This window comes from Strix uralensis, chromosome 15, assembly GCF_047716275.1.
Source record: "Strix uralensis isolate ZFMK-TIS-50842 chromosome 15, bStrUra1, whole genome shotgun sequence".
In the NCBI taxonomy this organism is placed as follows: Eukaryota; Metazoa; Chordata; class Aves; order Strigiformes; family Strigidae; genus Strix; species Strix uralensis.
Window position 1 is genome coordinate 2,408,707 of NC_133986.1, and position 26,083 is coordinate 2,434,789.

Below are 26,083 nucleotides of genomic sequence, written 5' to 3' on the forward strand. Positions count from 1 at the left end.
ATCCAAAAGCCTGAATTAAAGACCAAACGTTCTGGGAAACAGTGTCTTTGGGGGGGTTTCTGTGAGTTCTTACTTCACCAAGAACTCTTTTGAACATTCTTGCTATTGTATACTTTGTTCTGTGCCCTGACAGGTCAACTGAAGAATTTAGGAGCATATAGCAAGTTAAGTAAAAAGACTATCAAAAGCCAACCTTTCTTGTTTTACTGCTTCCTCAGAGTCCTTACTTTAGTTAATTAGAAGCAATAAAACATAACTAAATGTCTCTGTGAGGGAAGAACACTGGCCCTTTCAGTTATGTGGAGGGCTGGAATGGGAACGCAGTGGTAGCGGGGGAGGAAATCTTAAAAGCACAAAGTCTCAGAAAGCAGCCTGTATCCAAGGGAATCTGATATATTAGGCAGACTAATACTTGGGAGGATGTAGAGTGGATGTAAGTTGTGCAGGGGTGGTAGCAACTTTCCTGTTTGAACTATGGAGTCACTAGGTGACTGTATCTCTTAACTTCTGCTATGCTGCTAAAAGTCTATAAAGATATTTTGCCCTTTCAGGGGTCTTCACACCCTAAGAAAAGGGACTTCATAATCCCCAGAGTGTGATAGTTGGTAGAATATTGCAGAACATTGGGCTGAAACATGTTTACTAACCAGAACCAGATAGGAGGTTGTAACAAAGCTTGGGACAGAACTGAAAGCTCTGGGTCTCTTTTAGGAGAATACTCTGTCTAAAACCCACTCTGGCTGAAGTTTCATGATTGCTTTAGATATTTGAAATTGTAAGTCGAGACTGTAATCAAAATGCATGCTAGTGCATGCATTCATTTCTTCTCCTTCGCACTGACGCTAACATTCGATTTTTGAGTAACAGCTTTGATCAAAAAACCAATCCAGCTATAAAAGCAAATCTAGTTATGAAAAAAAGAGCATTCAGCTCTCCGCACAGCCTGACCAGAACTGCGGCTAGCCTAAGGGGAATGGCAGCAAAAGGGACTTTTGTGGGAGATGGGGCACACGTGCCCTTGGTATCAGCCTAAACCTGGGTTGGTTTAAAGCTGTCATGAACCTACAAGCACTGTGGGAACATACATCCGTTTTTGGATCGCTGTGAAGCATTTGCCTTGTGTGTTTTCAACAGTTACTGTTTGTCCTTGGTATAGTAGCAATCAATCATCAGCACTGCTTTTATTAACAGATGGAAATTAAATAGGTTCAAAGTGGTACTGGCTTTAAACTTTTGTCTCTGACCTTTTTATAAATGTTGATTTGCTTAATTTTCAGGCAAACATTTTGCATCCCCAAAAAATCCCAGCGACTGAAAAATCATGGCTATCAATTCATTTTTCAGAAAGATTCATAGTATTGTGAGCATTATTACTACAAAATTTCAGTTTGCAGATCTTTTTTGCAATGTTTACCCAAACCTAGCTATAATCCTAAACAATAAAACTAGCTTAACTAGGATTCATGTGGAAATGTTGAGGTGAAATTCTGTGGTTTGTCTTTTGCAGGAGGTCAAGTGAATCTATCAGTGATCTCTGCTGGTCTAAAAAAGTACATGAATCCCAGCTGAAGGCGTAGCACGGCTGAACGGCAAGGTTGTGCTCTGAGATGAGGCTATATTTGTAGAGAGGGAAAGGAAAAAACATATTCGTGATTTGAGGTATATAATGTTTTGATTCTAGGAATTGAGAATTTCAAGGCAGTAATTCCCACAGCTTTCCGATACATTGATCTTTGAAGTAACATGAAGGCTTTGGCTGAAAAAAGTGAATATGTGTGGTGGTGGTGTTTTAAACATCCTAAAATTGGTGCTATTCAGAGTCTTTTATATGCATCTTAATGTCTTTCATTTCAGGGAAATGGTAGACAATAATGGGCTTAGCTTGAGAATGAAACTTGATTTTCTTGTTACATCAAACGGGCATAATTTGAATCAAGTAATTTGAATTACTGTAGGCTAAAACTGGTGAAAAATAAGTTTGTTGGAAAATCAAAATTCGTGCACAACGGGCAAAACAAGTACACTTAATCCCTATTAAAACTAAATTTGCTTTCAGTTAATAACTACTGTATTTGTAAATGTAATACATGAATGATAAGATTTATGAAATTTAATATTTAAAGATATTATATCTTGTTTAAAATATGAAACTGTTAATTTTATTGAGCTAATAGGTTTTCCAGCAGGAATCTTGCAAACTGTTCGGATGTGATCAGTGACCCTTGAAAGCGTAGCTCATTGTGTTTTAAAAAAACCCCCCGAAACTCCAACAAAGCAAAACAAACCCATAACCAAACCCAACACAAAACAGTCTAATTTAAGTGTGTCTCTTCTACTGATCTTCTAACAGGTTAACTACTAACCAGCGTTTGCTGCTTGTTTTACCCTTCCTCCCCTCTGTCCTTCACTTCTCATTCCCTCTTCTCTTAAACTTTCTCACTACTTTTAAACTTTGTCACATTGTCACTAGGTGAATAGATTTTTCACCTTCCTTCCTCCCTGGACAGGAGGAGCAACAGAAGCAACTTTTCTAGCAAGAATAGAAAGTGGTTTTTCATGTCTTCCCGACTGGCCATCTCAGTGGTCCACTAACCTTCACTGAAAAGCAGCCTGCGCTCCCACCAGCCCTTAACCCCTGTTAAAAACCCCTCAAAACCAGAAGAACTGAGCAACCATTCTGGAAGGTTCCGATGATAAATGTTATCTATGTTCTTTGCTTTCTCTTTGTCTTAAACTTATTTGTGTGTGTGTTTATTTTTTTAATAACCTCATAGGAAGGAGCAGCTATATACATTTCTACAGCATCAAGCATACTTTGATTTACAAACATTTTATTCTTCAAGTGCACAGCAAATGAAGGGGCAGGCCAGACTCACTAGCATCGATTAGTGCCACTATTTTGGTGCTAGGGAATGTCTCTATCTGCTAAAACACGGATCAGGCCATTTTGGACAGTTAGTGATTTAATGGCTTTGTTTTTCTTACCACAAAAGTACAGGACGCCAACAGGGTACAAAGCCAGCTCTGCATGGAGATTCAGAGCAAATGCATGGATGGAGATCAAGTCTGTAAGATCTGACCTTTGCCTGCCTTTGAGGAATGATGCTGGCAGTGCTGCCTGCCAAAGCCGCGAGTTTTAGGCGCAATAGCAGCTATCCAGTGGGGGAAGTAGGTAAAGTCATTAGTGCCTCTGTCTGCACACAGGATAAAGATAACAGCTTCAGGAGAAAGATAAATAGGTAGCAAAAGAGGAGAACAAAGAATAGTAGGACAAGAAAGCCTGCACTTCTGTTTTGCCATCCCAGATAAGGAGTAGGTTGTACAGAACGTGCCCTTCTATGCTTTTTCTTTCTGATTTCTTTGGCTGCTGCACAGTAAGTGTTGCCTCTCTGAATAAATTTGAAATGAGCTGATTGTTTCTTTATTTGCAAGTGGGCCGGATGTTTCTATTTCTCATTGGTAATGTGACAGATGTAGTTTGCACAGCATCACTTATAACTGCAGAGGTTGTGTTTTCTTGTTTTTTATATCATCCTGTTGGATGGCAACGTTCCAAAGGATGTCATTGTGGTGGGTGATCAGGCAGCTCTACTGTACATGGAACTGACTTTTGGGGGGTGGGGGTTGGGGTTTTTGTTTTGTCCCTGCAAAATACAAGTGAATTAACGAAGGAAAGCAGCCTTCAAAGTTTTTGAATTAGAGCTGGAATGATATTGGTGATACAGGTTTCAGAAGTTGCAGAATTTGGGATCTCCACAGGACCAGTAGCAAAACTGCAGTTTTAAGAAGTTCTGTATATTTTTAACAGAAAAAACAACTGCAACTCAGTGTTTCTAGGACAGGGTTTGTATTCAGTTGTTTGTTACAAAATTGCATATTCAGAATAAAAGCTGGATTTTGGTATCCTCCGACTAGCAGAGGAAAAGGACAACAAAACCCTAGAATCGAATAAATACAGAAATGATTGTTGGGATGTTGACTGATGGTGGATCTGGGGGGTATTGTGAAATCCTTGGCCAAATAATAAAACATATTCAATAGACTGGGGCTAATGAGTGAAGTATAAGATTGGTTTTTTTGGGAGCCAGAGCAGAATTTAAAAAACATAAGTCTTGTCCATTGTGATGGTAACCACAAAAAGGTAAACCGTTTAATTACTGTTGCAACTTACTTTAAAAGTATATATATTTTACATTTACCTGTTGGCATCTTCAAAAATATGGTTTTGGTAAGTTGTGACTATGAAGGTGTTCAAGACTGAAATCTGTATTAGCATGCATGTATTGTTTACACCATGTTTTCAAAGTTTAATGAATTTCCTATGTGAAAATTATGGGTTTTGTGGGAATGTTTGAGGTGGAAATATTGCAATATTTTTACAAAGAGAGGGGAAGCTGAGGATCTCAACCACTTAACAATGTTTCTTCCCTGTCTTGTGTAAATATTTCTTTGTTCCCAGGTATAAATATCCCTTGCCCTTTCTGTTACAGATGAGATGTGTGTCTTCTGTCATCCAGAGTACATCTGTTGCTTCTCTTGATGATTCTAATGTCTTACTTGGTGCTTATATATTTCATATGAATTTGAGATAGTTCAGATAGTATTTTAGTTGTATCTACCACTTTGTTCAGTCATTTCCAAGTCAGGCAATACTTGCTAAAACTGATGAGATGAAAGTCTTAAGTGGTGAATTTGCAGGGTAATTTAACTTATGCTTTCTGTTTTGTGAAATCTTTTAATCTAGCTGCTGATGTGTTCCTTATTTAGGGTTTGAATAGTCTTCTAAGAGACTTACACTTAAATTGCTAGTAAAAGTGAAGCTTAGCTATCAAAGTGACTTGGAACTGGCATTGCTGATTGCAGCAATACTGAATTATTCTTAAAAAGCTGAGCCCTGTCCTCCTTAGTTGCCTATTAAAAATGAGATGTAAACACTGCTCTTTTGAAAAAATGACACTTTGATATGGAGAGTGATCTTTGTCTTGTACAACACTGAGCATGCTGCCAACATAAACCTTTGGTATGTTTTTCAGGTCTGTAAAATTGGCTAAATATAAAGTGTGTAGGAAATAGAAGGTATTGCCTCTTCAAAAGCTGTAGAAATTGTAGAGGCAAATAGCAATTGACATTCTGTTTGTGTGTGTTCTACTTGAATGCGTAGATCAGCCTGGGTATGTGTTGCTAGCAAAACATGCAATGTTAACTTTATTTTGTCATTTTGCCTGAAAAAAAATAGTTTTAGGGAGGATTTTAGCTAGTATTTTACAGCAAAGACTTCAGTAATGGTGTAGAAAAGACTCATGCTCCATTAAATTTGGAAAACTTATTTGTGCGGGTAAGTTCTTTATGGCTGGGTTAATGAGTAACTTCTACTTCAATTAGTTGCTGTTCTCCTGCAGTGTAGTATTTGGGTTTCTTTTTCCCTAGAAAAACTCTCCTTGTTTTCACTCAGTCATTTAGCACCCCAAGATGCGCTTTGCCCCCAGTAAGCTGAAGTTATTCCTGACGGGGATAATTTGTATTACAGAGCTTCATGCTGTACCATCCGCTCTTCAGAAAGGTAGGATGAAAATTTCACATCTAGCTTTAACAGTTTTCTCAGTACTAATGGTTTTGCTCTTAAGCAGTGACAAGCATGGGAGTCAGTGCTGAAAAAAAGAAGCTACACTGGTTTCACCCTCTAAGTTTTTGATCCTAAGAGCTCATAGACCTAGACACAAGGCAGCATTAGGATAATTGCTCTAGTTTTCATTCTCTGCTTTTGTTCCAATCCAAGTCTGTAACTGAGTGTTATCTTTTAATGAGTAATTCTTATGAAACTTTTGTCTGATACCTTGATGATTCAGAATGAGTAACATTAAATAAATATTATAATTAAATAAAATTGAATACTCTCAGATTTGCAGCAAGTTAACGAAGGCCATGGTTTAGCATATGAATTGCTAACAAAATACAGTGAGCCCTCTTTTTCTGTTGTCTTATGTCTTAAAATCCAGAGTATTCTTTTTCTGGAACAAGTAATGATTGTAATTGTTCCTGTTTCCTTCATGAAGATTTACTGATTTATAGCAAACTGGAATGGAAATCAGACCTTGGCTGTTTGCATAACCATTTTGCTTCCATTTTAAATTTGCAGTAGTAAAAAAGGAAAATGTATAGCTTGATTTCTGAAGTTCTGCAAATCAATTGTTTTCACTATAAAAACTCTGGTTTGCCTGTCAAAACAGGTGCAGTATCTAAATCATCATAATAAGTTGCTCGCTTAAGCAGTTCAAAGCAGAGTATTCTGTAGAATAGTAGTCACTGCTTCAGCGTCCTGCCATGCAGACGGATGTGATGCAGTTTACATTGAAATCTCTCATCCAAACAGTGAACTACGTTGGTCCTGAAGCAGTCTGTAAAGCAGTCAGGAATCTCTTGGGCTTACAAATGCCATGGTGCAGAAGATTTTGGTGTTTGTCAAAATATAGATAATATAAGTTTGGTATAGTATTGATATAAATATTAACTTGCAACTTTTAATCTAATCTTGCATACATTAGGAGAATAGACTTATTAAATGCTGAAAGAAAAAAGAAAAGTTTTAGTTTGTGAATCCAATTTTTTATTTTATTTATTTATTTTTGCCCATTTTCCCAGTACCAAATTCATTTTGGTCTAACCTAAATCCTGTTTCTTAAAATTTTGTCTCTGTTTCCTCTTTCCCCTTTCCTCACTGTATCATTGCACATGGGAAAAAGCTGGGTGCAGTGAGAACTGGGAAAGAATGAAAAAAATCAGATAAACGAACTGGATCATTTCTATATAAAGCCTTTTTTATTTAAAAGCTAGGGTAAGGAGCATTGTGTCAGCATTATTGTGACACTATAATCACTTGCATCAGCCATGCTAATCCTGAGGATGGTTGCAAACCCCTTTTTATAGTTGTTGTAAGCTGCGTTTTATAGTTTGGAGGATTCCACATTTTCCAGTGTGTACAAGTATTGGTCCTCCATCCTTTGAATACAGCCACCGATCTGCCAAAACAACAACAAAATGTTCCAAGTTTATGGATGCTAAATTTCTCCCAATGTAGTGTTTAACAGAATTTGTAGTAAAATGTCTTGCAGATGTGTTTGGCTTCAATGAGTTTTCATACAGCTTCAAAAAAAAAAAAAAAAAAAAGTGGCCACTGTTGAGTTTGGGAAGTGCACTACATTTGAACCTGGAAGTGCTTGTTTGGAGAACTTCTGGAAAATAAAGTACATTGCCTTTTTCTTAGCCCAATTTAGCCTTAGTCTGGGTAGTCTGGATTAGGAATTATAAAATGTGATTCCTGTCATGGTAGAGAGGCTGCACTGACCTTTGTGCCAGGCCATGCCTTCCAATTCTGTTACTAAAAAAGTAGAAAAACTTAAATTCAGACTGAATCCTTCCTTCTTTTCCGCCTTTTACTCTCAGATCCTAAGTGTGGGCAGAAAGCTCAAGAGACAAAACCATGGAGTTACCTTAATCTTTTCACTCGGATTGTTGGAGGAAACCAGGTGAAACAAGGCTCACATCCATGGCAGGTTTGCACGAGCAAATGTGGTTTTATCTTCAGAACAATGTCCTGACTTTTTGTAGAAATGACAAAAGGATAAAACAGGTATACTTTGTGCTTACTGACACTTGTGTTGTTGAGCTCCACTCTGCTTTTATGAAAAGCAGTGAAGCAGGTGGAGAGGAAACAGAACCTGTCCTGCTACCTGATAAACCTTTGCTTATAATTTTTAATTTTGTTTATCATTATTTCTGAAAGAGCGTCTATTGTAAAAAGGCATGGGTAAAACTGCTCAAAGATAAGGCACCGAAGGACACCACCCCCAGCCCCCAACTGTTGTCAGGCATCATGAATTTGCAGTGCTCCCACGGACCTGCAAAGGAAAAATTCTCAAATAAGTAGCAACCTGTACAGTGTGCTGCATACCTCAGTGACTTGGCATTTTATTACATGTATGCTGCTTTTATCCAGGTACCAAGTCACAGCTGAGGGGAGAATAGCAAGGTTTAGGATCTCTTACGCTCAAGGAGTGTAAGAATGCCATGAAAGTATTTCTTGAAATGCAGCATGCGCTTTAGCTATGTGAATCTTCAGAGAGCATCTGCATGTACTCTCTCCTTTCTTCCTCAAATGCAATCAGAGCAGATATAAACATTTTCTTTATTTGACGTGCCTTCGTTATGTGATGCAGGTTTCCTTGAAACGAAGGCAAAAGCATTTCTGTGGAGGTACCATTGTTTCTGCTCAGTGGGTGGTCACAGCAGCTCACTGCATCTTGGACAGGTATGGATGTGGTATTTCAGGAGCACGCTGCAGGTGCAGCAAAACATTGATTGTAAAAGTGTGTGTGTACTGTAACAGCTTTTAGTGACGATTGCTTACAGGTGCTACTCTTTATTTGTAACCAATATTTTTGGTGTTTTAATGGAAAGGGAGAAATAACAAAACCTTTGAACATCTCAAAAATAATTAAGAATAAAATAAATTTACGGGGATTGGTGGAGACTGATTTTGGAAGTGTAGGTAAAAATCTGTACCAAACTATAGTTACCAGGTGACTGCAATTTTTTTTTTTAGCAGTAACAACTGGCAGAGTCTATGCAATTAAATGGTGAATGGATATAGTTCTAACCTCTTGCACAGTGGTGATTTTCAGCCTTAGTGCCAAAAAAAAAAAAAAAAGATCTGTGAGCATTGTACAGAAGGCTTCACTGAGGTTCTAATTCCCTTATAGTTAATACTGAATCTTCATACCAATGGATAACCTGGAATTATAAATTTGATCTGTGTCTGCCATTGTCTGTGATGACATCTTGGTCAAATTAGCCAGTAAATGCAGATTTATGTTTATGTTAGATACAGTTTATGTTGACTACAGAAGGACAGGCAATATCTAAATCAGCATAAAGCCTCCTGAAGCAAAAGTAATTCTTCAAGTTCAGTGAATAAATTTGAAGCAGAATAAAAAGTTTATAATGATTGCTTTTGTGTTTCCTTGATGCACATCTGATCTGGTACTAGGAGCCCTAAAGCAGGATTCACTATGTTTTTAAGGTATAAACTGAGGATGCTAGAGAAGTGGTCCTAATTTTTCTGTATTATGTCCAAATCTTCCCCCCTCCTTCAAAAAGGGGTGTGACTGAACATGTTTAAACACAGTTAGAGGACCTGGTTCCTTAGTGGACCACCAAACCACAGTCAGAAGTGTAGCCAAATGATTTTTCTTCTCAGTCCTTTTCATCTCCTGATTTCTACTGCAGGGCATACTCAGCTCTTGCTGACGGTACATGTTATGTGCTCTAAAGTCTGAAGATGAAAGGTATTAGGTATCAGTAGTAATAACTTCAGTGTTTAAAACCAACTACATTTTTTCCTTTCATTTTGAAGATTCTGTAGCTGAATTTTTATTTTTCTATTCTACAGGAGCCTACTCCAGTACTTGAGTGTCACTGCAGGAGAGCATGATTTAAGGATCAGGGAGAATGGCGAGCAGACACTCCCTGTTAAATATGTCATTAAACATCCAGACTTTGACCCCAGAAGGCCGATGAACTATGACATTGCCCTTCTGAAGCTGGATGGAGCCTTCAACTTCAGTAAGACCATGGTTATCTGTGATCTTTTTCAGTGGGGAAGGTAAGGCCTTTGCTCCTTCCAGATGCTGTGAGTAGTCTTGAAACTCAGTTTAAACCCATTTCACAGCTGTCAGATTATGCCACTAAAAATCCCCAGAGTATTTTGCAACTGAAGTATTTAAAATACCAGAGGTAAGACAGAAAAAGATAACAGTTGAATTAAATGATTTTCTTCAGACTTAATACTCCCTTGAAGAAAAAGGTACTGGTTTTTTGTATGTAGAAGATCAAAATTTGACCAAATAGGTGTTTTTATTTTTTATCGGTATAGGTGGAGATTTCTGCCGCTCGTGAATAGTAAAGCTAGTCAAAGGCAGACCAGAGGTCAGAGTGTACCGCAGTGCTGTCTGTACCTTACTCACACCCCCTCTATTTGCCCTCTTTTCCCTCCCTGCAGACTGCAGAAAGGAGAATGGGATTGTCTTTAGGAGTGGCAGAATGGCCCATTTTGGGGCTGGAAGGGGAGGGGGAAGGTGAGGGGAGGACGGCTGTTTCCTGGCCTGTGGGCCAGCCATTGCTCAGCTGTACACTAACTTTGCCTTACAGTCAGGTTTTCTGAAAGGCTACTTCACATCAGTTTTATATAATACTGAGGTTCATACACTTTGCTCTTTCAAAGGCTCCAGCTCGTGTCACTAGGTTGCTCTTTCTTTGCCACTACAAAGGTGAGCAACTATGTTTTCTAATGGAAGTTCGGATCATAATAGCAGCTAAATTTAAGCTGAATGGCAAGACCTGGGCTGAAGCTTGTGGTGCTCCTGGCTTTCTTTTTTCACTCAAAACCACTGTGAAATAGTGGCACAGATAAATTATCAAATGCCAGATTAATTTTTCAGATGCCACAAAAATAACAGTACTTTTTAGTTTAAAAAAAAAAAAACTGAGAAAGGAAGCTTTTAGTTGTGTTCTTTCAAATACTTATCAATAAAATTCATGTCCATGTGTGGCAGGTTCGTCAGTTTTGCCAGCATGTCTTCCCAATCCAGGTGAAAAGTTTGAAGCAGGATACATCTGCACTGCTTGTGGTTGGGGCCGTTTAAATGAGAGTAAGCCACTCAAACTGTTCTTTGACATTCAGGTTTCTCAGTGTCTTAGTGCTGAAGCTAAGAGCTTGATTGCATAGGTCATAGACAGACCAGAATAAAACATCAACTGTTCGTAAGAATCGTAATCTCAAAATGGGATCTTTGCTAGTTTCTGTGCCTACTTGTGAATTATCTCAAAATACATTGCTACAATATGTAGACCTGTATTTCAATTTTGAAATCCATTCAAGTAAAACTTGTACACAAAGCTGGATGTTTATGTAAGCATAAAATGGCTTGGAACAAGTTTACAACTCGTGTGTGTGTGTGTATTAGCAGTGACATTAAGTTCACCTTTTAGCATTTCTTATGAACAATTTTTTTTGGTTGTATTTCAGATGGACTACTCCCTCAGGTCTTACATGAAGTCAATCTACCAATCTTAAACAGTAAGGAGTGTTCAAGAGCATTATCAACTTTAAAGAAACCCATCCATGGTGACACTATAATGTGTGCTGGATTTCCGGATGGAGGAAAAGATGCCTGCCAGGTCAGTGGAACAGAGGGCCTTGTGTACTCACAAGTGTTTCTCAGAAGCTCAAGGCTCTGTGTGCCTAAATGAATACACACACTGTAAAATGCGATATTTGGAGTGTGTTAATTTTGATGTGTGAATTCTTTCATAGGTTCTGTATGGGGCAATGCACTTAATTACATGATTCAATTTTAATTATTGTATGAGTTGTACAACAAGTTCCTGAGAGCAATTTTGCAATGTATTCCAGTGCCATAATGCTTAGGGCTTTCTAACTTCAGAACGCTTGATAAATTCATTACTTAATGTTGCTAAGATCCTAAGGAGGGAAGTAAAAAGTATTGCCTTGGATTACAGAGAGGAAAAAGGTTAAGTGATTGTTCCTTGTCATGGGGGTAAAAAAAAAAAAAGCTCCTCACTCTTTTTACATGCTAAAATACAACAGATGTGCACCCATAAGGGGATTAGTCTCTTTCTCCCCCCTTTGACAATCCTGACTAAACAGAATAAAATAGAAAGTGTCTGTCTTCACAGTTGTTTGGTTTTTTTTTAAATTGATGTTCCTATGTTGCAGGTTTGTTAGTATGGCGCAAAAGAGAACTCAATAAACTCTTTAAGGCTTGCTCAGTGGTATGTTATGCACTTCTGTGGGTTTTGGGCTTTTCCTTGTTTTTTACAGGGAGACTCAGGAGGCCCTCTTTTGTGCCGGCGTAAGCATGGTGCCTGGACTCTCGCTGGTGTAATCTCCTGGGGGATGGGATGTGCTCGTGGCTGGATAAGTAATGAGAAGAAGAAACATTACAACAGAGGATCTCCAGGAATATTCACAGACCTCAGTGCGGTGCTTTCCTGGATTCAGGAGAACATGAGTGCTGGTATTAAGTCTCCACAGTAATTTGTCCCTCACTTCTGACAACTCTTCTGTCTCATAATAATATTTCATTTAATTTTATCTTTTTCAACATATAGCACTTAGATTTCCCTGTTTTTCCTGGCAAAGCGCTATAGCATTTCACGATGCCTTTAAGTATATGGTACTGATTGGCAGTTGTCAAAAACAAATTGAGAGCATTATAAATGTTTGCTTCTCTTCCACTTTTCCTCCTACTTGAACTATATCTGTGTATGTATATTTATTTTTTTAACTTTAAGTATGGTTCCTTTATCCAGCTAACCAATTAGCCTGATATTTTTGTTTTTAAGTGGAAATTCACCAGTTGAAAGTGTTTGAAATTCCATGCGCACCTCTTCGAAGTCACTTGTCATTTTTCTCAGCTAAAATGTGTTGGATCAGACATTTGACTACATGGAGAAAAATCATGCTCTCAGAAGTGCTTTTGCTTACTCTGCCCAAAAGGCTACATATGCCCTCTGTGCAGGGGAACAGCATGATAATTATCCATCACTTCAGAAGTCATGGAAATATAAATGATAATCTGTCTGGGGTGAACTTCACTCGTAGCATTAAGAAACTGAATTAATATTTTCTTCCAGTTTGGGCTATTTTTTTAAAAAGGTATTGGAGATTGTGTTAAAATTTATGTAGAGAACTGAAAAACTGAGGAGGGGTGTTTAAGAGTTTTTGCTAGTCAATAAGAGAAAAAATTGTGAGGGGAAAAGAAATGAAACTTTCCTATTAGAAGCCAGCTTCAACTGGTGATTGAAAAAAGAAACCCTCATGATGTCAGAGAAAAATGAAAAGGGTTTAGCTTCCGCAAAATATTTAGTTTTTCAATGTAGAAAAAAACCCCAGAGATACAAGGTCTTTTTATTAAAAATTGGCCCATTTTATTATCAGGAAAAAACAATATGATTCGCTATTGTGGTAATTAAAGTGTGTTGGCTCCAGTGAACAGAAAAAGTGATTTGGTAGGGAAAGTGAAAACACAATTCTCAATTGCATTGCGCTAGGTTTTGCTTGCTTGTTCTTTTATACTGTTGCACTGGTGCAAAAGATCTGAACTGTAATTGCTGTCAGGCTTAATGTGTCTGCGTCGCTGATGTGATGCTGGCAGTTGGGTTCTGCTGCCCTTAACTGAAATGTATAGTATTTATTCAACAAAGTACCTAGAAACAGAGTACTGTGCTGCTCAGAGTGAGCAGCGGCCTATCAATGTATGATTAATTCTATAAGTGGCTACTCCAGAGTTGTTTATTCCAAGGTCAGCATTGCCTAAACTTGCAATTTTGTTTTAATTCTAACTCTAGTTTATTGTAACCACTGTGTCCCCAAGAAGCATTTGAATTTGCCTCAGTGCTGCCTGTATAAAATTGATATTTCACACAGATAAAAATAAAGTCTACATTGTGAATATGAAACTACAGTAATTTATTCCTTTTTTCCCACCCCCTTCCCTATCTCTCTTTTATTAGATCTGAAAATGAAAAGCTCCACAGGTGAGTACAGTATTTTTTCAGTATCTTCTATCTGTGTTAGAGTGTAAAATAGTCTGATATATAATCTATGAAGGAAGAAATGTGAAGAAGCTTGACTCATCAAAGCACTTTAAAATGTATTCTTTAAATATATACTTTGTATGTATTTACAAATTTGTATGTATTTGCAAATATGTTGTACTTCCATACTGATGACTTCAAAAAGGAATTTTCCTTAAAACAGCTACATATATAAAGCTCTATTTTTATTGAGATGTAAATAACATTAATGGGAAAAATACAGAATAGAACCTCAAGCAATGTATGAAATCAAGGTAGTGCTGTTAATTTTGTAAAAAAAAAAAAAAAAGTATATTCTAAATAGAAAGTATGAGGTAAATTAGTAGTACTTTTGTGCAGTCTATGATAAACCTATCTACTTGTCTGGTGTCTATTTCTGTGAATAAAATGCAAAAAAAGCCCCCACGAAACCCAACCCTGAATGTAACATGTTTTAAAATTGAAGTCTTACTTTAATGCTGCCATTTTTATGTTCTTGTTGGATGCTATTCATTTAGGTACAAGTTCATGTAAAGATACTAGAAACAACTCTTGTGAACTAGATCTTAAAATTTTAATTTTTGTAATCTAGAGTGAGATTTCTCAGATGATAAACAAGCTTGGGCACATGGTCAGTTTGTACAGACTTGCTGTGGCCAGTGAGATTTGGGTATTTAAGTGCTGTCTGTGTCTTTGAAATTTTTTACTGGTCTTCCTAGGATACTTCAAGTAAGATAATCTTGTAAGTATATGATTCCTTAAATTTATTTCTGTATACATAGTTGATAAATATCTTACTGGCTTACCTTGCAAGGAGAAAGAAAGGCAATAGGAGATAATTTTTGTAAGTAATTGTGTTTCTAGTGACACTTATCTGGAGAGGAAAGCTTCTGTTTCTTCTATTCCAGTTTTTTGTACTGTTTTATACTGTTGCAAAAGTCTTCTGCTGTAACATAGCTAAGGATATTGTTACAAATGGGCTGCAATGAACACTTTTTTTATGTCCTGAGGCATGCACATTTCCTCCCTGAAAAATATTTATAGTGAAATCCTCATTTAACAAATAGCTTCTTTAAGGTAAAAAGCAAGCACTGCCATTTTTACAATAAAATATGGTAGCATGTTGGCAGTGCTTTATTTTTGCTCTCCAAGTATGTGTTTTAAAACTGACTTAACTGTAATTCCAAATAAAAGAGAGAAGACCCAGCAGAAACAAGCTGAGCAATCTTGAATCTCATAATATTCTCTAGATGTTTGAGCTTCTTGGTGGAACAGATAATTGTACGTGTGTCAAACCTAAGTCCTCCTATTTTGTTTTAACTCTACAATGCAGCATTTTGTAGCATTCAGGATGGCAAACTTCCTGATGGTGAAGGAGAACTAAATTTTCCTGGAAGTCCCAAACAGTTCTATCAAAATCACCAGTAAGTGGACAAAACACAGTCTTTCCCTATCAACTATTCACTGTACTGGTGTAGATGTGGGGTGGTTTTTTTGTTTTTGTTTTTTTTGGAAGTTTTGTGAACAGGAACTAATTTGTTATTCCAGGTTGTGTGTATGGACTCTATTTGTACCAGAAGGAAATTATATATTGCTTCATTTTTCCCACTTTGATATAGAGCCAGAAACATTTTGTGACTATGATTCTTTATCAGTCTATTCAAAAGACGACAGACTTGTTGGTGAGTTGCTGTCTCCTTATTCTTTGAAATAATCTATCAGGGTACTCTTTAATTCTAGCAGCAAGTATGCCCAATGAGGACATTGCGGTTGATTATGTTTTACTTATGTTTTCATGATGAATACATTGTGGCATATGATCTAAAATAAAAGACAAAAAGTGTGGGAGGAGACAAGAATGGAAAATGCCTGGTAGGGAACCGTGTCAGCATACGACTTTCTGGTGTCAAGGATTTTCAATTTTTAATAGTGTGCGTCTATTTGGACTAATGGATTAATAGGGAATGTAGAAGAATGAATAGGCAATTTCCTTTTCATCCTATAATTTTTATAGATGAGTACTAAAGATGGTACATAAAAGTTTTCTCAAGTGACTAAAGACTTTAAACAGTCATTATTCTCTAATATTATATTTCAGGGAAATTCTGTGGAGGAGATCTCCCATTACCTATTTTGATTGGCTTCAATAGTATAAGGCTAAAATTTGTTTCTGACAACAAGGATTATGGAACTGGTTTTTCCATGACCTACAAAGCTCTTACACCAGATATTCTTCCTGGTAAGTCTAAGTCTAGTCATATACCTGTCTGCACTCTAGGGTGGTGACCTGAAAAAAATTTTTGTGAGAAAATGAAAAATCAGAGGAAGCTCCTATGATATTTCTATGTGGATGATGGTATGAACAAGGGAAGTTTGGTTAGGCTGCCATGTGATATTGTGGAGAAACTGGGATGCCAGAAAGAGATAGGATACATACTGTTGAGAGAAGCCTTCCTTTAAATTTGCCTCTTCTCCATCCACTTTATATAAGATCTCATTTCATTCCCTACTTTCAGAATGTTTTAAAACTTGATTAATAAGATTAGTCAAATGAGCAGAATTTCCAGATGAAAGCTGCTTTGCTAGTCCCAAGCATGCTTTCATGGAGTGGCCCTGAGGGAAACAGCTAACACTAGGATACATGTCAGGGAGAACTGCTTTTGGTTTTACTGTGTAGAGCCGTTCACCGTTATTAGGGAGCAGGCCCAAGGGTCATCTGCTGAGTCTGGACAATCAGGTTACAGACAGACACCTGTTGTTCCTATTTCTGCTGCTTTTCCAGCTAGTTTCTTTCCTTTGCAGAGTGTAGGGAGGAATCCCCTCTGAGGGGCCTTGCCACTGCGTAGTCCATGGGGAAGGCATGTCCTCTGGTTGTGTTTTATGTCTCCACTTTCTGCTCCAAAGAAAGTTGGCAAATGTTCTTCTGACGTGCCTGTGTTCTGCTGTTCTATCCCCCCACACAGGTACCTGTGCCTGCAGTGCACTGCCCGTAGCCAAACGGGAATGCGATAGTCATGAGTTGAATTGCTCTTCTGCCTGGGAAAAGATTAAAAATTTTCTTTGCATTTTTTTCAGACAGAAGGATTTGCGTTGCTGCTCTTGTCCTGTTCTCTTTCTCAGCTGTGTGAAAGCACCACAAGTGTTTCTGGTTTTTTGGGGTTTTTTTGGTTTTTTTCCATGTGTGTGAATGATTTAATAGGAAATCACAGTGTCTCCATTTTTGTTTTCCTGGATTTCAAGGTTCTGGCTGTGAGTCCTTAGCCGTCCTTTTTGAAGAAGGAGTGTTACAAAGCACGCACTATCCTGAGCACTACAGCAACATGGCAGACTGTCAATGGATTATTTGTGCACCAGAGGACCATGTAATCAAGGTATACTATGAGCCCTTCTTGTGTCTATAGAATGGAAGTTGGCACCATTGAGTTAACAAGAAATTATACAGTGAAGGACAAGCAAGATCGAGCAACATAAGCTTGAATAATGCTGCTGGATGCAGTGAAGAGAAATCCCTTTCCATTCCAAAAGCCAGTTAGATTTTGATTTCTCCTTTGGGTTATAGTAAAATAGGATTTTTAGGTTTAAATTTTATCATGACTGATTCTTTTAGCAAATGTAATATACTATGTATCACCTGTGAGAAGCCTGAATGTCAGAGGAAACCAAACCCCAAAGGAATTGTTGAGAATACTAAAGACCCTTTGATTTTTTTTTTCCATGTGATTTTAACAAGGTTCATTTTTTCATTTTTTGTTTAAAGCTTACATACCAGTCTTTTGAACTAGAAGAGAGTGAAGATTGCTCTTATGATGCTGTGACTGTGTATGAAGATGTGGGAAAAGAGGAGGAAATTGGTTTGATTTTTGATATATTTTGGGGATGACCTGTTTCTTTTATGACTTTCACTAGCTCTGTTCTACAGTCTAAAATCAACTTCACCTCTGGAGTCTCAGGTGATATTATAGGTACTAGTTTCAGTGCCTTGAAAAATACTTCTAGGTATTGCTGCTTCTGTTCCACTTAGAGGCAAAACCACACTGAACAGAACAGTTTTGTCTATTTAAATTCTATATGAGATGCAGTTCTGAATTCATATAAATGAAGAAAATGTCATAACGCAGTGATTTGTTTTTACAGTAATGATCAGACACAGAAAGCCCCTAAGAGGTCTCCTCTTCAGAGTCCAATTGTTCTTCACTCCAGATGAGCATTCATGTAGTTCTTGCCACCTTGCTGAAGATTCCCCTGGCTTACATTGAATGAGAGGAAGACCTGCCCCTCAATTGATTTCAGCACTTGGTTGATGCTGGTACTTAGATTAGCACTAGCAGATGCCAGTGCTAAAACACCAACAAGGGGAAATCAGGTTTCCAGTGTGTTCTGTATGTAATGGCAACCTATGAGTGTGAGTGCTGCAATAGGCTCTTGTGAAATAATGCAAGAGTCTCTTTGTTCTTAAAAGATAATTACTCAACAGGGACAGACTGTCAGGAATAATAGAACAGTCCTTCAGCCTCAGTCTGCTTATCTCTACTCCTCTCTTGTGCATAGTTATTTTTTACCCTCCCGTGTGAGAGCTGGAATACACAGAATATTGGGTACCCATTGTGGAAAGAGATAAGGATGGAAAAAGTACATGTCAATCTGCAGTGAACCTTTGCTTTTCTCATCTGTAGCAAAGTCTTGTGGATTTGCGCTACCAGCACCTGTTCTAAGCTCCTCTGCTGTGATGCTGGTTGTCTTTCATTCTGATGAAACAGAGACCTTTGGGGGATTCAGAGCTACAATCTCTTTTGTTCATGTAACAGGTAATAGAAGTAACTTGGGAAACTACCTCTCTGGGGCAGCACAAAGGGCTCTTTGGTGAATTGGGCTATTCAGAATTATTTTGCTCTACAAGATTCTCATCTAACAAATTGTTTCAGTGAAAAAACTGTATTGTGAACCTATTGAGGCATTAAACAAAGGGCCTATTGAATGGGTGAAGAGAGACAATGAATCTACCCCAAACCTGAGTTTTATTTTGTGTAAGAGTAGTTTGGTGCATTTTAAATGGCACTTTACTACCATGTGAAGATGTAATAGCACAGATCCCTACTGTAGAAATCTATTCCTTCTACAAAAATTATAATAAAGGAAATAAAAGTGATTTTGTAATAAAAATATCACTCAAGACAGCCTGCTTAACACATTTGCTATTTTCATCTGCTAGATTTAGATACTTTAGATTCAACTAGTGAGGAAGAATTTGAAGATATGGATATGACTGAAGAAGAAACACAGGTTCCAGCAGGTAGCCAACCAGAGTTATATTTTCTTCATGCAAATAGGAAGTACCTTTTGGACTATAATTTAAATATTTTCTCCAAATATTTAATGGATGCAGTTGTCCCAGAATTTCTCATAAAGGTATTTTGAGGAAATAAAAAAGATAAATAGTAATGCTCCGTGCTTTGGTTTTAGAAAATAGCAGAACCTAATTCTTCTTGCTTCCTTCATCTTGTTATTTACAGCAATGCAATGACATTATTTCAGCTTGTATGTCAGTTTACACCTATTTGCTTTGGTCAAAATAATTGCAAAGAGTACAGGGTAGTTGAAAATAATAACCAGAATTTTAGAACTCCCCTTTTTCCCTCCAGTACTTTATGGAGAATGGGATGAGTCTGTATTCATTATAGGTTTGAGGCTAAAACTTTTGAAGGTAAGCAGTTGCTTTCATCTTGGAGAAGCTCTGTTTCTGCTAAGATCATCTCCTCATGCTATCTCTAAACATTTGGATCCTTTGTAATGAGGGAAGTTGAAAGATTTAGCAAAAAAAGGGAGGGGGGAATCTTGAGAAGCTGTGGAATAGCTCTTAAATGGATTGTTCTTTGCTTCTCCAAATCTTAACCTCTAAAGGCTTCTTGAGACATCAGTGCTCTCTGTTTCAGATCATATTTGTGGAATGCCTTCAAATCAGCCCAGGTTCATCTTCAGTAGGATAATTGGAGGTGAAGAAGCTGTACCATACTCATGGCCTTGGCAGGTCAGTGTACAAATTTCAGATGAGCATATCTGTGGAGGAGCAGTTCTTGCCAAAGAATGGGTTGTCACAGCTGCTCACTGCCTTAATTCTAAGTAAGTACACAGGACAAACCCTTCCCTGGGAACATCTGTAATTGCACAGTGCTTCTCTGCAGTGTGGTGGTTCTGCTCAGGGTGGGTGGCACAGTTTCAGTTACCACATACTTACAGCTCACACTGGATTATTTTGCTCCACACACATGTACTAGGATCATAGTGGCTACTAAGGAAGTGTAAGTAGCCTACTTCTGTAGGCTTGGTTTTCATTCAGATCAGTTTTCAGAAGAGATGGCAAGATACTAAGTCCCTTGTCATCCATCACTTATTCTTAGGTAGCTTCTTTGTGTTTGGGGCATTTACAGAGCATTTCTTCATCCACATAGAATCAACCTATCCAAAAATTCTAAAATTACTGAATTTGTGTAGATTTTGAAGGACATACAGGAGGCTTTTGTGCTCAGGGTTGATGCAATTCCTTTGTTAAGAACCTATCAATCTGTTAATCAGATTACATGGAAATTTTTCTGTCTTTATGGAGAGGAGACAAAAGGATAGTCTGTGTGGCTTTTGGGCTCTTTAAAATACTTTCTAAACTGCAGTTTGTTTATTAATGAACACTACTTTGCTTTGAAGTTCAAATTAATCACAAGTATATTAATTTAAAATTCACATTCATTGGGTCATTAAAATATTTTTTAAAAATCCTCCCAGGATTGATGATGATTAGGTATTCTGGCTTGTTTTCAAATAAAGTTGCAATTACTGCAAAATGAGGGTAAGCTTTCAAGAGCCCCAAATGCCAAAGATGGTTAGTCATCTATATTCTCCACTTTGATTCTCTTCCCCACCCCCACAAAACTGGGGATCTGAAATGCAAGTGCTGTTTTGAATTTTGGTCTTTGACTTCTAAGTTTCTAAATGTTAGTTTGCAAAATTTTGTCAGGAGCATTGTTGTGCTGTTTTGAAGGTACTGCTTTAAGAGCCATATTAAGGAGGAATTCTCCATTGCATGTTGTTACCACGTCATAATTCGTGTATGTGGCTTAATGATTCTACACAGCTAATGTCATCAGGGGGTTATGACAGGTTTTCAGGCAGTGAGAGGATTTGGTTAAGAAACCAAGGTGTGAAATGAAATTTTTCTGTTGCATTTCTTTATATTATTTGATAGGTGGTAATGTTTTAGAGATCACCTGTTTTTTCAATAAGAAGGTACTGACCAGCACTGTCCCTGGACGGTGTGGACCATGCAGGTCTTGTGTTCTGCATCAGGCACCCCCATCCTTATAAAAGTGACCTCTCTCTGTTTGCTGTGTGTTTGAGAGATCCTACTGCCTCATCGTGAGAATATTTCATGCTCCCTAGAAGTTAGTGGGAAGATTTCCATAGATTTGTGTGGGAGTGTGGGCCTCAGGAGTTGTTGGCTCAGGAAAATGTAGGGGCCTATTATCTGTTTCGGGTAGGGCAGGTTTTAAAATTCACAGGTTTCAAGAATGCTGTTATACCAGCCTGAGAATGTACTTTTTAAAAATTTTTTTTTAGGGAACTATACAGAGACTTATGGATGGTGGTAACAGGACTCCATGATCTTGCAGAGCAAGAATACAGACAGGTACTATAAGTTTTGCTTAATAATAAAATAGAAATCAATTTTGCAAAATAGTTTTTAATGTAAATCCATCTCCCAAATCGTTAATGATACAGCAATCTAACAGCCTGCATGCTGACCTTAATCTGCATTTACACAACACCTTTTGCGTGACTCAGAGAAATTGTATCAACACAGATGTGTGCCTTCATCAGTAATGAACTCCAAAGATCAGTATCCTGGAGGATGTGTGAGTGAGGAGTGCATTGTCTCTAAATTCCCTGGTGACTATTACCAGGTCAGAAATAATTGGAGCACAACTTTCCTTTTTCCACTTTGCTCAGACTGAACAAATGTTTTTCCAAGACCCTCTTCCTACACTTGCTGAATGAAGTTTCCTCCATGTTCCCTGATCCATGTCCAAGAGGCATAATCTTGACTTGTTAATATAAGAAAGCTGGCAGCTTCAGCAGCTGCTTTTAAATGTGCCCTCCTCTTAAGGCATCTTGTATATGGCCTGAAAATTTATAAAACCAAAGTTACTTAAAGACACAAATTCCCAAGTTACTCAGAAAGTGTCAATGTCCTTGCTTTCCTAGAAAAGGTCAGTAAAGCGGTATATTATACATCCAAGTTTTAACAAGACCACTATGGACTCTGATATTGCCCTATTGCAACTGGCCGAGCCCTTAGAATTCAACCCCTACGTGGGCCCAGTGTGCCTCCCTGCCAAGGAGGAGGCGGTTCAGCCCTCCAGGGTGTGCGTCATCACAGGATGGGGTGCACATGAAGCAGGTATGCAGTCTTTGCTATTTCAGAGGTTGAGCATGATGTAGCTTTGTCTTAAATACTGTAGTCCATGTTGTAACATTCATTGTCTCTACATTAGTTTCTGGAGAACAGATGGGTTTAAAAGGTTTCGCTTGTGTAAGCTCAGCTAGACGTGCAGGGAAACAGGTGGGAGGAAAGAAATCCGATAATTTAGATTGAGACTGTTTGAAAAGGGGAAGAGTAAAGCTTTGTTCTGGAATCACTAATTCATGCCTCTACTGGTTTCTGAGATGTCTTTTACTTCAAGACAGAGAAAAGGGGAGAAAACTGCATCAGCTGGAAGTCCCCATTCTGGTGCTTGACACATGTCAGAGCTATTACATAAATCTTCCCAGTAAAGTGACCCAGAGGATGATCTGTGCTGGATTCCCTCTGGAAGAAGGCAAGGATTCATGCACAGTAAGTTGCACACATCGCTTTAGCCTTCTGACACGGGGTATGGCCAGATGGGTTCTGAAAAGGGGAGTGTTAAAACCTCGCCAAGAGCTGTTTTCTTGCAAACAGGCTGTAGGTGATTTGCAGTGAAAGACTCCTTGACAGTAGGATTTTAATTACTTGTATTCAAAAAGAGATGCTTCCCTTGAACAAAGGTTATTTTTTTTCTCTGCCTTTTAAAAACAGAAACCCCCAAACACATGAGCAGCTGGGACCTCTTGTAGCTGAACTGATATTTTAAAAACATAAGGAATGATGTTGACTCATAAAAAGATTCCTTTGTCCTTATGCAGGGTGATTCTGGTGGCCCATTAGTTTGCCCTTCAGAAGATAACTCGGGATTTTACACCCTTCATGGAATCACTAGCTGGGGCTTGGGATGTGGAGAGAAGAGCTACCCAGGAGTATACACAAATGTCGGTGTTTTTGTTGACTGGATCAAGCACAGTGTTAACAGTAGTGGTATGTATGAAAAAAACAATTAAATTTCTCCTTTTGCTATCGCTAGATGCTTAATTCTAGGTCTTTTCCAGGGTGCCATTTTTATATTTGGATGTCCAGCACTTCCTGAAATCTTGGCTGTTTAAAATACCCGTTGCCGAATACCCAGAAACAGATGAATCTAAATTAGTAGTCACTTCTGAAAATCTTATTTCTTCCAAACATATTGTTATTCCCTTCTCTATTACATTTCTTGTGTTGATGAATGTTTTCCTTACTGCTGCTTTGCTACTTTGTTTCTCAGGGTTGGAAGGAGGTAGGGAGGTGTGAACTGACATATAATGACAGCTGAGTCCACTTCAAGTTTACAGCCTCTGTTAATGATCTTTGCAAAGTTTACCCTGTTTTGTTTTTCTCATTTTTGTAGATGTCCCCATGGTGTGACTGTCAAGAGAGCAGCTCTGATGGACCACATTGTAAAACACTTCCAAAGCACAAATGTCATTGAAAGCAAAATTTGGTGAGAGTGTGTTAGTTCATGATTGGTGAACAGATTCCAAAACAGCTGATACTTACCCTGGTGAATTTACTGCTGATTTGCCTGAATTGAGACTTTGGCTTTACATGCGTCTGCTTGGGGCAGACAGAAGTTACTTGCAGGCTTCTCACACTCTGTCAATCTATTTTACAAGGAAAGAGAGGGAAAATAAGTCACCATATACCATATGCCAAGCATGTTCTTGAATGTAGTACTGGAGAGCGTAAAAAATACTACAGAAATGAGATGAAATAATTGTCTGTGTAAAACAACTGAAGGGGCAGTCCGTCATCCTTCCACTCGGGTCAATGAGAGTGTTACCCTGGCTCTGAGAGGACCGTGGCAGTGGTAGTGCACTATGGAGGAGCAGAAGAACACTGTCTAGTCATTAGTAATGTGAATCAGTCCATTTGCTGGGAAAAGGATATTTTTAATACAGTTTCTGTTTTAGCAAACTGTGTGTTGTTTAACCAGATAGAAGTTTTTGAAAAGACAGGTGTTACAGGCCAAGGGCCTTGAGCACCATGCAAAAACTGACAGCTATCCTAATTAATCTACACATGTAAATAAAGAGGTACTGTGTAATCCGCACACTCAAACTGAGCACTGTACTTGTAAATACTAGATTGTTTAATGCTCAAATGGCTGCTTACACGAGAAATTGGGATGATGGGCTCCGATTAGCTTTGCAGACTGTTCTGTGCACAGTCTTAGTGTTTAGAAACTAGACCAGTATAGTAGTACAGTAGGTAACACAAGTCTAATCCTTCTTGGACTCAATAGTCTGGAAAATAACTAGAAGGTATGTAAGATATCTCATTTTGTTTCTTTTGATATGAATGGCAAAAGCCTTTAGAGATGTGTTTCCCATACATGCATTTGATGCCAGTAACCCTACTTTTTTGATGACATTATCTTAGAACTTCTGATTTTTTAAAAAAATATAAATTTATTCTGTAGCTAGGGAAAAAAATAATCTCTACCTTTATTCCCAAATGAATATGGTAAATGTTTTTCACCAGTTTCTTCTCTTCACTATAAAGTTTTAGACAAAAGCCCACAAAGTAATCTGGAGAATGAGCTTTCTGTGAAACTATGAAAAAGTTTCATGTTGGAAGGACTATAGATGAATTCAGATTAAGTGTAAGGCACAGCTGTATTACATTATTGATAGAGTATGCTTGTTCTGTCTTTAAGCTCTCTGAAGAGGTCTTCGGAGAGCAGTGGAGGGAAAATATCCTTTGTAATTGTTTATTATGGAAGTCTGTTAATGTTCAGTTATGGGGGAAGTTGCTATTCGCCTACTATATCAGTTTATGCTGGGAGCAGATGTGTCTAAGCACTTGGCTGCTATTCTGTTTTGCTTAACAAGAATGAGATGACTTAAAATACCTGTAAAGTTTTAATCTGCTTCTTAATTTAATACAAGGATATCAAGTGGGTGTGTTCAGAAAAATAAAAAGGTGGGGAAGAACTACAGGTGGTATCAGCTGTGCTAACCCTATTGAATGCAGTGGTTATATGCTGATAAATTGACATCTCTTAAAAAAATTCCTTTCATATATTTGGAACACTATCTTAAGTTACTTTGATTTGATTGTTAGGGTACTTACTTTTTACTTGACTGCATGATTTTGATCTTTTGTGTTTCTCCTAGTATGGTTTTATAAGTAGTCTAGTTTTGCTTTTGTTTGTTGTATCTTTTTAGTCTCTTGTAAGCTGCCAGCATCTTTTAGCAATAATGTGAACTGGTTTGTGATGCAAATAAAATCTGATTTAAAAAAAAAAACCCAAAACTTTCAATGGAGTTCATGTAATGGAATTGTATTTCAGTTTTTACAAAACTTATATGAAGTCCACTTTAATTCTTGACAGTTATATGAGGCTTTCTCAAACGCTACAGTCAAAAGGTAGGATACAAATAGCCTACGTGAGTACTGAGGTAGGCTCAGGTTCCCTGCGTGCTTAAAATCTGGGTATAAACCTTCTTCTGTTTGCATGTAAGTAAAAATGTCTTCTTTGTAACATTATAGGGAGGCAAATGAAGGCTTATTGCGTTGTTCATTGGCACCGTGCTAAGTATTTAGAATAAAAGTCTATGTCCAGAAATAATCTTGTTCTGACCTTTGGTTAATAAGAGCAACTGTGACCATAAGTCTTCCTGCTTAGCTCTGAAATGGCAGCCCTGCTCTGCGTGTGTGCATGGGCGTGCGTGCTGGGAGTCCAGCTGCACCTAGATAGCCTTTGCAGGAGTGGTTATTAGAGCATTTTTGTAACTTTTGTTGAGAAGGGAAGATCTTAATCAGAAAATAGAAGGTATATGTCCATTGTTAAAGCATGTCTGGCAATAGTACAGAAGAGGGAGCAGTTGTCTGAAATCTGGGTTCTGGCTATATAGATACAAAAGATGTTAAAAACATTGTTGATCTCTGACTCTATGGCATTACCTCAGTGAATTCTTGGTTCATAATTCTTTTACTTTGCCATCTCCTCCTTTTCCAACCTAGGGCAGCATAGCAGCTTACTGCATCGTA

General features: G+C 38.0%; 1 protein-coding gene across 7 annotated transcripts; it reads left to right on the plus strand.

Annotated features, from left to right (window-relative positions):
• The first annotated feature begins 1,648 nt into the window (after positions 1–1,648).
• Positions 1,649–25,338, plus strand: OVCH2 (ovochymase 2). 7 transcript variants are annotated; one of them, XM_074884294.1, is made up of 22 exons: positions 1,649–1,659; positions 5,453–5,560; positions 7,441–7,550; positions 8,214–8,305; positions 9,446–9,618; positions 10,608–10,703; positions 11,081–11,232; positions 11,897–12,092; positions 13,591–13,614; positions 14,987–15,077; positions 15,202–15,335; positions 15,752–15,892; positions 16,894–17,024; positions 17,411–17,504; positions 18,327–18,458; positions 18,863–18,943; positions 19,584–19,770; positions 21,259–21,328; positions 21,904–22,099; positions 22,383–22,534; positions 22,864–23,032; positions 23,439–25,338. In XM_074884294.1, the coding sequence occupies exons 2-22, from the start codon at positions 5,470–5,472 to the stop codon at positions 23,453–23,455; spliced, it is 2,529 nt and encodes an 842-aa protein (XP_074740395.1). In that variant the 5' UTR covers positions 1,649–1,659; positions 5,453–5,469; the 3' UTR covers positions 23,456–25,338. The 7 variants fall into 7 exon arrangements, 5 of the variants coding, with proteins under 5 accessions (XP_074740395.1, XP_074740394.1, XP_074740396.1 ...); XM_074884293.1 differs by lacking the exon at positions 1,649–1,659 and having other exon boundaries at positions 5,354–5,560; XM_074884295.1 differs by lacking the exon at positions 1,649–1,659 and having other exon boundaries at positions 5,354–5,560; positions 7,441–7,523.
• The last annotated feature ends 745 nt before the right edge of the window (positions 25,339–26,083 follow it).

Excerpts from the sequence above, each read along its gene's own strand:
- OVCH2 (XM_074884294.1), top strand. The coding sequence starts at position 5,470 with ATGCGCTTTGCCCCCAGTAAGCTGAAGTTATTCCTGACGGGGATAATT. Across the intron at positions 18,459-18,862 it reads CTCTTTTGTTCATGTAACAG|ATTTAGATACTTTAGATTCA; the intron begins GTAATAGAAGTA and ends TTCATCTGCTAG. Across the intron at positions 19,771-21,258 it reads GCTCACTGCCTTAATTCTAA|GGAACTATACAGAGACTTAT; the intron begins GTAAGTACACAG and ends ATTTTTTTTTAG.